A 13349-nucleotide genomic window follows, 5' to 3' on the forward strand; every position below is an offset into this window, starting at 1 on the left:
TTCATGTGGAAACAACTCCGAGGAAAAAAACTGTTCCAGTCAGACAGATGATGATGTGGAACATGCATTGTTTATCACACTCAACTTCCTCTCCCAAAAAATCCAGCATTTATTCAAAGCATAATACCAGACAACCTTAATTACAATTGGTTGTCCCTTTTGCTTAAGATACGGACCTTTCTAAGTGCATTAAGAAACAAATGTTTAAATCACGCTAACTAAATCTAAATGACAACTACAAACAACAGGAAAATATAACGATGAAAAGTGCATTCTAGAGGCCAATTGATTCCTAGCACTGGCATTTGAGCAGCCTCTAGTGGGAACAGCAGAAATTAGAGTGCACCTGAATAACAGAACACCTTCAGAACCCTCCAGAACACAACAACCTTGCTTTGCTGCAACAAGGATTACAGATCTCTTTCTGAAATGAAAGGCAACTTACTTGCTTTCCACAAGCAATGTTGCCAAAGCAATTGCATAGCACTAGCCGTGGTTGTGAACTGACATCTCTTCTTCCAAATGAGAATACAAGTACTGTGCACTAAAAAGAAATTTCAATCAAAGCTGTGTATTCAATTTAATCTAACAAAATTTAAGCCATGAAGGTCTGATCAGTTCTCATCTGTACGCACAGATGAATAAGCTCTTACTTTTAAGAAGGTATTTAGCAAAAATACCAAATTTACAAACTCCCTGCTTCCACTTTATTGCTTGCAGTGACAACTAGAACGAGCCTGCCCTAGAAAGCCAGCTAATCTTCTAAAGAATACTTTCATGACTACTATGTTTTTCCTGTTCAAAATTTCAATTAAAAAAGCTGAAATCTGTATATATTAAGATAGGCTTCAAGCAGAACAGACAAACCACCATCTTTTTACACAGGGCTGCAATTTAAACAGAAATAAAAAAAACAGAAATTAAGCTTAAATAAGCTTATATGGACAGATCAGAGTCATGACATTTTAAAACTCAGAACCCCACAGGTACAGAAAGCCTCTGTATGCAGGACATTAGCCCCAAGGATTTCTACTCGCCTTTTGACAGGCAGCTCATACTTCAAGAAATCCCACAGCTGATCATTAGGCACCAATCATCATCACACCCTGAAACAGTGCTATGCAGGAGAAAAAAAACACTCACTGGATCCCTTAAATTAAGAATTTTCCCATATGCCAATATACTACACTTGGTAGAAATACAGTATTTTGTTAGGTACTTCAGGTCACATCTGCCCAACTGCTTTAGTTTGGTCTGTTTTTCTCATGCAACAGTGATATTACAAGTTTACCTACTTCTAACTTCTTAAAAAATAATCTTCTGATCAAACATTAACATATATGAGAATGAATTCTTTACTTAACAGCCCATAACTTGTTATGATACTTACCTAGATCTCAACAACAACAGAAAAAAATAAAATCTCAAAGATTAGGAAGCAGCAGCTTTTATCTCTGTGACTACATATCACTCTATTTTTTTTTCCATTCTTGCCAGTCTAAATATTCTCAACCTTCATTTGATCTGTTATCTATGTTTGAGACCAGCCTCTCTGAAATCAGCATCAATTTGATGCTAAACGTTAAGATGTTTGGTCAAAAAAAAGAAAATTGGATTTGAATCATTTGTTTACATTGATTTGCTGAAGTCAAAACAGACATTAGAGCAAATGCCCCTGATAAAACATGAGGCATACTTTACATTAAGAAAAGCATGCCAGATATTGGCAAGCAGATATTTTCTACAATATCTCAAATTGTCTTAAATGATGATTAGATGCTGGACTTTGAAAGGACAAGTGCTCTTTTTGCTTTTACAAGAGAGTACTTTTTTCTTCAAGGATTTCAACAACAGCCACAAGATCATATACAGTATATTTATATGAGTTTTTAATGGAAGACTGACTGATAATGAGAGTACCAACGTTGGGCTTATAAATAAAGTGCTAATAAAAAACATGTCTTGTTATGCAGAAAAAGCTGAAGAAACTGTACATGACTTAGACTGATTTTACGTAGGTCACAAAAAAAGGCTATTTTCCTTTATTTGAAATTTATTTGACCAAAAGCAGCCAGCATTCCCTGTCTAGTCTCAAAATGAAAGCATTAACAGATTTATAGAGACACAGCATGTCACAACACAGAACTACTACACTTTCCTGAAGTGATTAGCCAAACTACTTCTTTGATGCAGAAACTAGGAAAGAGCAACTTACCATTCTATTTCATTTATTACTGTTGCTGTTGTTGTTGTTGTTTTTAAGACAGTATTAATCATCTAATCACCTTTTGGAAGTGAATACTTGCTTTTTCTAAATATAAACTGTATCTCAGACTTGCATAAGAATAAAAACAGTAAGCAGAATACCACAGCAAAGTTCTGGTAAATCACTTTCAGAACTGCAGATGTTGAATTTGATACAAATTACACTTTTCTCTTCAAATAGACTCTATTAAAAATATCAGAAAAAAATTACACTCAAAACAAAATATTCACAGCAGTCAGGAAGAACAAATTTAGGTAAATTACATGACATCTGGCATGTGAAGTGAGACTAGAAGTTGTGGTTTAGATTTCATGTAGTAGTTAGTGTATATCAAAATTAGTTTCCCAGAGCAGACTTCTTAATGCTTCCATATCTGCTGATTAAGTAAAATAAAAAATTTTCTTAAGACATTGAGAATCTTCCAGCTAATTTTATAATCAGGGTGCAATTAATGCTGACTCATAAAATGGTAACATTAAGATTGGAAAGGTAACTCAAATTCATCAAAATTTATGGCATTTGCAGTTATGAAGAAATCTTTATTTTTATAAAGAAATTTCCATAGGTTTTATTATATTACTTATCTTTGGCCTACCAATAGGCTGTATTACTTTATACATGATTATATTAAATTTACTATTTAAATAAATCATTATGGGAATTGATATTTCCTTAGAAAATAAGAGAGATTTCAAAAAGCCAATATTACAGGGCTACTGCACATAGTAAAGCCTGATGGAATCAGGTGGTACAAGGTAATTGTAATAAAAAATGAAATACATTCTTTGCTTCAAAAATAAATACAGTTCTTACAAAGAACTACTGCAGAACAAATAATCATTTAAAACAAATTAATAAATTGAATGAAACAGGCTCACACAAAAACAAGCACTGGCATCATTCATATATTGTTCAGAATTTAAGACTTCAATAGTAACCATTTTCAACTTATCTTATCAACACTTGCAGTTGCCACACAACCTTTTCCCCCCAAATTACGACACATACAATATTAAGAGCAACCAGGACAAATTTTGCTCCTTTACAAAACGAGCGAAAGCACAACTACCTTATAAAAGCAATGCGTTTGAGGAGCTAAGTTAAATTTCATTATCAAGTTCACAACATCTGAACTTCAGTCTAAGCCTCTGTACTGACTTGAATGCTTGTTATGTCTATAAAACCTTACCTAGGCTTGATGTAAGGCATTCCAGATCTGCTAAAAATCCAGGTATTTGCTGGAGCTGATCCTGTAGTTCTACCAGACTGTTCCTTTTCTTTTCCCAGTGTGCAGAGAGCATCACAACTTCACTGTCCACCAGCTGAAACAAACAGGTTCTTAGTTTTACTTGCAAGTTCACATGCCTGTTTACGAGCACCTTGACCAATTTTTTTAATTCATATTTCCACAAGCATCAAGTCAGTACAAAGAATTTTACAGCACTACAACTTATATAGTTCTCAAGTAGATATCCAACATGTTTAAGAAAATCCTCTATAGTATGAAATATTTATATTAAATGTGTTGATTGAAACAAGATAAAAAGTTTTTTTCTCACTCTACTAATCAATAGAGAACACATTTGATGAATTTTATCAACAGCAAACAGCGTGCATCTGAAACTGTGACAGTAGAGTTGCACTAGTACGCAGTAACAACATTGCAGTGCTACATTTTAAGGCTTACTTAAGTTGATAGCTTAATATTGTTAAGTCATGTCAACTTAATCAACAGATGAAACTGACAAGTCAATGCAACTTTTCCCCATTTTCTCACCTACTACCACCCCAGAAAACAGAACGGTTGGTTTAGAAGCAGCCTCTGTTTCAGAACTAGTTTCATCCTTAGAAGTTACAAGTCTGTGACATGCTACACTTACCTAATATCAAAATCCATTGAGAAGGTAGTGCTCATCTGTATGGGAAGTGCTGAGTCATGGCCTGATCCTCTGATTGATAACCTGAGGCAAGCAATGAGCCAGCCCTGGGAGCACAGGTGAAGGCAATTTAACCTGAGACCCATTTAAGAGCTGACTACCAGTGGGGAAGGATCTCTTCTGGAGTTTTGCAGTGAGCCTAGGATGCAGGTAAGCATTCCATCTATTCTCTTTTTGTTATTATAACCTGCTTAGCCAAATTCTCTTGTTTGTTTCATATTTATAACATCTTTATATTCATTGATTGTACGCTATCTTAACAACAAAAGTGCAGATTCTGCCTATGCTAAATACTTAAGAATATGAAATGAAAAGAATGATGTTTTTTAAAGAAGTTACCTTTGTATCAGTCTTCTTCTGCTTTTGTGATAAATATAACTGTATGAGTTGCAAATCCTCCTGAATACGTTTCTATGACTTTCATTGTTCTGTTCTCTGTAACTTTTTATTATACAGTAAAGGTATATTATTACACAATAAAAGTTACAGAGGAGGACACGCTGTATAGAAGTGGTGTTTCTAAAAAAGCAAATAAATACAGAGCTACAAAGCACTGCAAAATCAAGAGATCTTAGGTAACAAAAGTTACCCTTATATATGATGCTTGAGATTATTCAATTATAGCTTCCTTCCCTGCTCTTAGTTCCATTACCTATTCTTCCCCTTGCACAGAACTGCAGCCCTTGAGTGGATCTGCAATCTGAGTGCTTCAGTTTTCATAGAACTTAGTTGCAGAAACTGAAAGTCTGAGAAATGGGCAAAGGAAGTTCTTGAAGAATTTGATATCATTCTATGTACTTCACACAAATACCTTCAGAATGATGACTTCTGTTTCCAAATACTTCCAACTACCCAACCTGTCTGGTAAAACAGGATGGCTTTTTGACAAGGCTTAAAACATTATTCCAAAGCTCAGTGAATAATCAAATGCTTCAGAAGACTGACATCCTTATTTTAAATAAAGCCAGATCAATTTTTGAGAGTGAAATAAGGAATTCATATCAATTAAACATTAAATGAGACAAAAAGATTTTTTTTAATATGATGGCACAAGCACCAGAGATAATTACACACAACTAAGATTAAAAGCATCTAAAAGCAGCATTTTTAGAATAATTTTGTAGATGGAAATGTAAATTAGCATCTACAATTTAACATGGCAAGACTGCAGGCAGTAATTAAATCTTGAAATTTTCACGTCCTTTTTCTTTTTAAGAGAGCTGGTCTGATCTATTTGCAATTGGCCACTACCAGAAACAGGCTACTGGACAAGTGGGTCTTCAGGCCTGATACAATACAATGCAATCCCAAGTGCTTAGACAATTCTGATGTTACTGAAATCTATATTTTCTACTTTCATAAAAGTGTATTCCAGATTCTCTCAAAATTAGATATTCAGAAAATAAAACTGAAAATGTTCTAGTCTTTTTAGAAGCTCTTCATTTTAGTTTTTCCCAGCAGTCATAACATGTGAGATTAAGTTTACACTAGTTCTATATACATGGAAACTCCCCATGTTCTTAGAATTTGCAAGTACTGCAGGATTGTATGAAACCTATTTAAGAGATCTCCTAAAAATAACAATGAGTAGCAAAGCACACAAACGTGGCAGAGAAATTCATCCCTAGTATCTGAGGATCTTCACTAGAACTGGTAGAAAAGGTGGTCTTGCTATTAAAGCAAGAGAAAGATGGAAATATCTTCTTACTCCAAATACAGCTTTTCAAATACATTAAGCAGTGAGAGATTTTGTATATTGGAAGAAGACACAGAAAGCTCCTACAGAAACCAGAAGAATCAGGAAGGATTCTTGTGAAGGTTACAATTAGGACAGAGAACCACAGAGCTCAGTCCTGCACTGCACCACACCACACAGCTGATGCTGTTTGCCCCTTCAGTGGGGTTTGAAATGAAAGGTCTGGTGGGGACCAGATCAATGCAGAGGTAGCACTTGCTGTAGCTGCCTTTCTCTTTTTGCCACAAATAAACTACAGACCTCACTGCTTTACTTCCAAGAGAGAAGATATCAGAAGCAGGCACAGGAACTTTCTGAATCTTTTCAGCCAGACAAGTCAAATCTTGCCATTTCCTGCCCACCAGGAGGAGCAGCAGCAGTGTCACAGCAACAGCCCTACCCTCCTCCCCCTCACTAACCACCACCATGCCTCAACCCCACGCATATTCTGTACTTCCCAGCCCTGTCAGTGCTTCTAATGAGCTACACAGTGGTAATCTGCAACGTCATTTTTGCAGCTGTCTGCATCAAATCACATTATTTACTGCTTGCATTACATTATCATTTACGTTACACCATTTACGTTACCATTTATTGCCAATGTCTCAAATATTCCCAGATAATTCAAACTATTCCAGGTAACAGCAGAAGATTGCAAAAACTGGCTGTCTGAACACCTGGATGTGTCTTATTTTTACCATCACCTTCTTGCCACACTTCAATAAAGTAGTATTGCTCAGTAGCCTTCTGTAACCAAATATGCCCCAGGAAAACAGTAAGTTAATGTAATCAATATTTGTGGCTTAAGCACAGGTAGTGATTCTAACTGTCTGAACGCAGAAGGGAAAAGTCAAGGTATTCTGGGTGTCAGTGTATCAGCTGAAAAATACTTTAGTAGCACTAGGAAGTTGCACTCAGTACTTGCTACAACAACACGAAAACCAGAAAGCAAACAGGAGGGAGCTGCAGAAAATTTTTACTAGGATACACATTGTAAGAAACCTGATCACAGAGAATTGCTATTTTTACAATACCTGTATTGTTGCTGAGTAGCAACAATCTTTAAAAGCTTTCAAAACCAAGAACTGGACACTGGGGTCCATTCATCAGCTGCTTTTCAAACGTGACTTTAAAACCACAGTGAAATAATGCTGCTCTCCCAAAGTAGTTGCTGCTTTGAGACTGGCTGGGCATTGGACTGCTTATGGATGGTTGTGAGTGACTGCTTTTGCATTACTTGTTTCTTCCTTTCTCCTTCAGGTGTTAAACTGCCTTCTTTGAACCATCCACTTTTATTCATTCTGTTCTGTCCCACTGAAAAATGCTGTGGAGGTGCTCAGCTGGTGGCTAGAAATAGACTAAAAAATTGGAACTAAAAAATTTAGTATAAAATTATGTACACATGTAAATATCTTAATAGTAGCATTTGCTTTCTTACCTCTCCAGCTTTTGCACAATCTTTGGCTCCTTTATGAAGGGCAGCCCAAGCATCTTCATATCTGAAGAGAAGATAGATAAATGACTTTTTTTTCCCCCAGCTATATCCTCTTTATAAACAACAAGGATTTATGGGTGCTGGTGTCCTCGTACTTACAGGGATTACAGAAATACAGTTTTGAAAGCTGTCAAATTGTCTTAGAACAGTAAATACCAGGATGACATACACAGTATGAAGCAATTCCTTTCAAAAAGAAATTAATCTGTTTGTATTTCTGTTTTGTAACTGCTAGCACATAATAAGATCTAAATGGACCCAGACTTACTTATGAAACTATGGACTACAGGCTTAAGCAATACTTGGAGCTCAATTCCATTAAGAAAATGAAACAAACAAGCGAATGGGACTAATAATTTGTCCCTCTTTCCCCCAAAAAAAGTGAAGACATGTTTTCAAAGACACAAACAGAAAGGATATTTACAATGCAGGTAGTTCTCATTACTCATAAAAGATGTGATGAAATGCACATGGAAAACACTTTATTTTCACGGCAATGACAAGAATATTGTCTATAATTCCATTACAACAGAAGTAAATCAAATGTAAGAAAATTGTAAGACCGCAAATTTAAACTACAGGCTGGGCCTCACTGTTGCTATCCTTTCTCCTCATGCATTAGACCCGAAGTTATCTTTCAATTGCTTCTTTTCATACGCTGCACCTAATTCACCAAAATTACAGTACTTAAGAATTGTGCAAGCTTTAAATATATTTATTATCTGCTAATTAACCCCACTCTACTCATTGCAGAAGATCAAGAAAACAGTATCACGAACACATTCATTTTCTTCTCATTTTCTTCACCAAGTGAAGTCAGTTGTGAAATAACACTAACAAAGAAACAGAAGCTCATACCTGCTCAGTAATTTCAGTCCAGCAGAAAACTCTGGTGAATGCTGAGCAGTTCTATAAGGAAAATGTAAATGTAGAAATGTTATTTAACAGAAGGCTGTTATACACTATGTAGGCATCTACTCTGCCCTGGTAAGGCCTCATCTGGAGTACTGTGTCCAGTTCTGGGCTCCCCAGTACAAAAAAGACAGGGATCTCTTGGAAAGAGTCCAGCGGAGGGCCACAAAGATGGTGAAGGGCCTGGAGCATCTCCCCTATGAAGAAAGGCTAAGTGAACTGGGTCTGTTTAGCCTTGAGAAAAGACGACTGAGAGGGGACCTGATCCAGGTTTATAAATATCTGAGATGTGGCGGCCATAGTGGTGAGGCCAGTCTCTTTTCAGTGGTACGTGGAGACAGGACGAGGGGAAACAGACATCAGCTGCAGCATAGGAAGTTTCGTACGAATGTGCGTAAGAACTTCTTCACGGTGAGGGTGACGGAGCACTGGAACAGGCTGCCCAGGGAGGTTGTGGAGTCTCCTTCTCTGGAGATATTCAAGTCTCGCCTGGACGCCTACCTGTGCGACCTGGTGTAGGGAACCTGCTTTGGCAGGGGGTTGGTCTCAATGATCTCTAGAGGTCCCTTCCAACCCCTACAATTCTGTGATTCTGTGATACACACAAGCGTGCGTTTGACAGATATGCTAAGCACAGGAATACTTGCTAGTGCTCACTTTCACATTTTGTCAATTCATGTTTCAAGTGCATGACATAGCATGTGTTAAAGAATATTCCAAAGCTGGTCTTCCCCATTATTTTGTGGTAGTTCATTCTTAACTGTTCCTGACTATTTGATTGAAAACTGCTCACATGAGACCCTTTCTTGTATAATTGACAAGTATGCAGGATGAGCACTGTTTAAAGTTATAATAGTGGACAGAAACATTCTAAAAATAAGACTATCAAGTTCTTATTATCCTCATTAAAAAAATTTTAATGATACATGCTCCAATAAATAATAAGCTAAAAAAATGTTTGGCAGTCTAGTGTGCTACTGATTTCTTATTTGATGCATTCATTGTTAACAGCCTGAAACATGAAGGTAACTTACCATCAGGTAAAGAAAATAAACACAGCAGCACTTTTAAAGATGTATTATGTGAAGATCTTGATGTCATCCAAGATTAGTCTCTTGGAAGATTATCCATGACTCTTAAAGGTTCTTGCAATAGAGATGGTACTTACATTTTGTACAATAAATGGTTTGTTTTTGTTTTTACACTAAAAAAATTACAAACAATTTTAGTACGTGAAACTCAGACTGTAGAAAATTACATCTCTGTTTACTGCCATCTTTTGCAGAGTATTACAATCAAAAATTATTTAGGCATATCAAAGTTCTATTAAGCCAAGTATATAATCAAAATGAGAATATTTTCTGTTACTAAAATAATATTCTGCAAAATTCAATATAAATATTTTTGTAAATGGACTATAAGAGCCCTTTTTATATTTTTCTTTAACAATAACATCCAGGATTAATGCTATACATTAAGGTGCATATAAGTACCTCTGTCTGCTTTTTTTTGCTTCTCTTGATTTATCGCCCAAAGTCTTCAACCTATAAATCAAAACACGTAAGTATTAGACATTTCCAACAGAGAACAGCTTGTCTGAACACATAACATGTTAATTCCAGTCTATTACATTTGATTTTATATCAGCTTATTTCAGAATTGAATCAAATTTCACTTGATTCTGCACAGACTGTGATATATAATTATTGCCACCTACACTGATTCTGAACAGTAAGATTTTTCTACAAATGCATTGAGTAACTGGGGACAAAAAAAAAAACTTTATCAGGAGCTACGTATTCAAGTCATTCAGCTCTGGATACTACTTCCCTTAGAAAACAAGTATAAATATCTCTGCATACAGATAGCCAAACGATGCTGAGGATGCCTCCTACAAGAATTCACACATGCCAAGGACAAGCATGACAGTCATATAGACATATTTGCACCCACTTGCCATAACTCTGTCAACAGAAGACTAGTATGAGTACTTTTTATTTGCCAGCTACCACAGTGCACTGCTAACTAGGCAAAAGTTAGGTTTGTTTCACCTACGGCCAGTTTCAAAGTGACTGGTATCTTGCTTCTTTAAAATCAAATTTCTTAAACAACAAAACCAAGAAAAAAAATAAATAAACAAGAACAAATATTCCCCCTTTCTTCCCTAATCAATAAAAAATACCAACGAACAAATAACAAAGAAAACAAAGCCCTCCACTATTACCACACGGCTCTTTGCACTTTTATTTTTCAGTCAACCTGTATGTGTTTGCTAGGCTATCACGAGAGAGTGTGGAACAAAAAGTTGCTTGTTCTCTGCCCACCAAGATGATGCATGTCCTCTGGCATCCCAGCTGACTGGAACAACAGGAGATAGGATGAAATAAAGGATGCAAATAAGAGCAAAATGAAAGTGACCCATGAGCTCCAAGGATCTGCTCTAGATGCTACACAGAGACACGTGATTCGGAGCTACCCAGTGCCTGAGCAACACCCCTGATGCAAAGATAACCCAGCTGCATCTAGAATAAGTTCAACCACTCCCACAGTCTTCACCACCTTCTAGGAACTGATTGACTATCTAAAAAAAGACACATTAAGGTAGGTCTCCACTCTCTGTTTGAGAGCTGCTCTAAACAGTCAACCAAGTAGCAACAAGCACAGCACTCTGAGGAACACTGTTCCAGAAGGCACTGCAATTTGCCCTTCTCTCCAATCACGTCCCCCAGTATGCACCTCTGCCTGTAAAAGCAGCATTCTGCTGCATGCAGGGATTGAACAAAATGCTGGGTCACAATTGCCAGCTCTTTTATTAGGATGTGTGTCATGCAGTCAGAAGTAAAGGTTAAAGGATGCATCACCAGGCTTCATAACATTGACTTCCTTTCAGCAATGCTCTCTGTACAAAGTACAGGCAGCGTGAACCACAGCACTCAATCTGATAGAAGCATACAAATTGCTGCCTGAGCACAAAGACAGCTTGCCTCTTTTTTTTTTCTTTTCTCCTCCTCCTGTAAAAGATTGCTCGCAGATAAATGGGTCAAAAATCTAGACACCTCACTCACAGGAGACACAGACATAGATAGGAGGCACATCTGAGCAGGGGAATGAGAACTCATTTTTTTCATACGTTGGCTAACAACTTCGAAGTTCTCCTTCTGACCCCAGATTTGGTGTTTTTCAGCTGTAAATAAGTGCTCCCTTATCATTCGGAACAGATACCCTCCTTAGAAGCCCTGGAAAAGATGGTACAGAAGATCCAACTGCTCCAGCTGTATTCACGTACAGTTAACAAGTCAGTCGCTTTTACTGCTACTTCAGAGAATAACTCAAAACGTGATGGCTTGGAGATTGCATCATCTAGCGAGGGAAATGGGGGTGCAAAGCAGGACAATTCTGCTGGCAATATGGGAGAAAGACCAATGCTCTTCACAACCTCCGGCTACCAGGTCTCCAAGATGCACTTTATGGCAACAAAGATGCACTAAAAAGGGGTCACCCTGAGAAAAACCATTAACGGAGCTCCTGAAACACAAAGATGGAAATGATAAAAGCTGCTCCCAAAGCAGAACAAAACAAAGCAACGCTAGGAAGGAGGCAAATTAGAGTCCACACAAAAACATACTGACTCTGCTGTAACAGACGCCAGACGAAGTTAAATGACCGTCAGATCGTTTCATCACGCAAATGACACCATTTCTAAAAGAAATGGGGGGGCTGGGAGGTTGTGCAGCATTTGGATGCTGCCAGGTTAAAACACAACAACACGGAGTCTACCCTAAAAAGAGCTGGTGAGGGAACACAGGGGCGGTATCTCGTACTTTGTAACGCACACTGCTTCCACTCATCCTGCGCTCCTTTCCCTCACGTGACAGCAACTCCCGTCTCTCAAGGAAAAGAGAAGCTTTTCAGCCGCCAGATCACAATTACGTTAATTCTGACCCGGAGGTCAGCCGCCTCATAAAACGTTTATTCAGGCTCGTCCATCGATCCCAGGCATATCTTCGCCCTCTCTCCAAACAGCGGTCTATTCCTCTCCTCCAGCCCCGGCTCGCCGCTGTCTTCCCAGCCCCTCGGGGCCCATGCCCCTCGGTTCCCGGCCCACCAGCGGCAGGCAGCGAGCGGAAGGCACCGCAGCCCCGGCCCCTTGCCCTTGCTGGAGGAGGGAAGGCCGCGGCCCCGCCTCCGCGCTCTCCTCCTCTTCCTCCGTCCCGCTCCCCCGCTCAGCACCCGGTCACCTGCTCTCTCCCCCCCCCCCCCGCGTCCTGCTCAGCTCTCACTACCGATCCCCTCCCGCCCCCACGGCTCAGGCGGCGCGACCCACCCCGACGTGAAGTCCTGCTGGACGCTCAACAACCGCTCCCGCAGCGTCTCCAGCATCGTCCCGGCCTCCTCCCGTGGCGGCTGCCGGAGCGGGGCGGGCTGGAGGCGAGACGAGGCGGAGCCGCCCTCAGCCCCCACCCCCATCCCGCGACGCCTCTCTGCCGGCCCGCCCCCAGCGGAAGCCCGACCCTCTGCTTGCTGCCATGGGGGAGGTGCGGGGCGGCACGGGGAAGGTCTGTGGGGTGCATTTAGATCTCTCGAGGTTTTGTAAAACGCGCAGTCAGCGCCTGAGTAGTTCCAGCCCCTTACCGTAACGTCACCGTCATCGGTGACGCTGTGGTAGGTGTGATCTCAGGGAATCCTTTGTAACAAAGTCTTAAAAGCCTGGAAAGTGAAATTCTCGTGTCTCCCACGGGCTGCTGGGTGTCCTGGTGGATGATAGCTTGGCCATGAACCGGCAGTGTGACCTCGTGGTCCAGAAGGCAGATGGTATCCTGGGGTGCATTAAAAATAAATGGGCAGGAGGTCCAGGAGGTGATCCCTTCTTTCTACCCTGGTGAGGCTACATTTGGGCTGCTGTGTCCCCAGATGAAGGCAGGGAACGTCTAGGGAGAGTCCAGCAGACAGCCACAAATATAACTGGGTGCCTGGAGCATATCCATTACAAGGAAAGGCTGAGAG

At 39.4% G+C, this 13349-nt stretch overlaps 1 protein-coding gene across 2 annotated transcripts in view; it reads right to left on the reverse strand.

Moving 5' to 3' along the window:
• DTNBP1 (dystrobrevin binding protein 1) overlaps window positions 1-12829 on the reverse strand; it is a 68413-nt gene extending 55584 nt beyond the window's left edge. For both annotated transcript variants that reach the window (XM_085220155.1, XM_085220154.1), the window contains exons 1-5: window positions 12670-12829; window positions 9839-9889; window positions 8292-8342; window positions 7377-7437; window positions 3456-3588 (exon numbers count right to left, since the gene is read on the reverse strand). In XM_085220155.1, coding sequence (XP_085076281.1) covers window positions 3456-3588; window positions 7377-7437; window positions 8292-8342; window positions 9839-9889; window positions 12670-12812 — 439 coding nt within the window. In that variant the 5' untranslated portion in view covers window positions 12813-12829. The remainder of the gene's footprint in view (window positions 1-3455; window positions 3589-7376; window positions 7438-8291; window positions 8343-9838; window positions 9890-12669) is intronic.
• Window positions 12830-13349: the final 520 nt, after the last annotated feature.

This window comes from Meleagris gallopavo, chromosome 3 (assembly GCF_905368555.1).
Source record: "Meleagris gallopavo chromosome 3, MGAL_WU_HG_1.1, whole genome shotgun sequence".
NCBI classification, from domain to species: domain Eukaryota; kingdom Metazoa; phylum Chordata; class Aves; order Galliformes; family Phasianidae; genus Meleagris; species Meleagris gallopavo.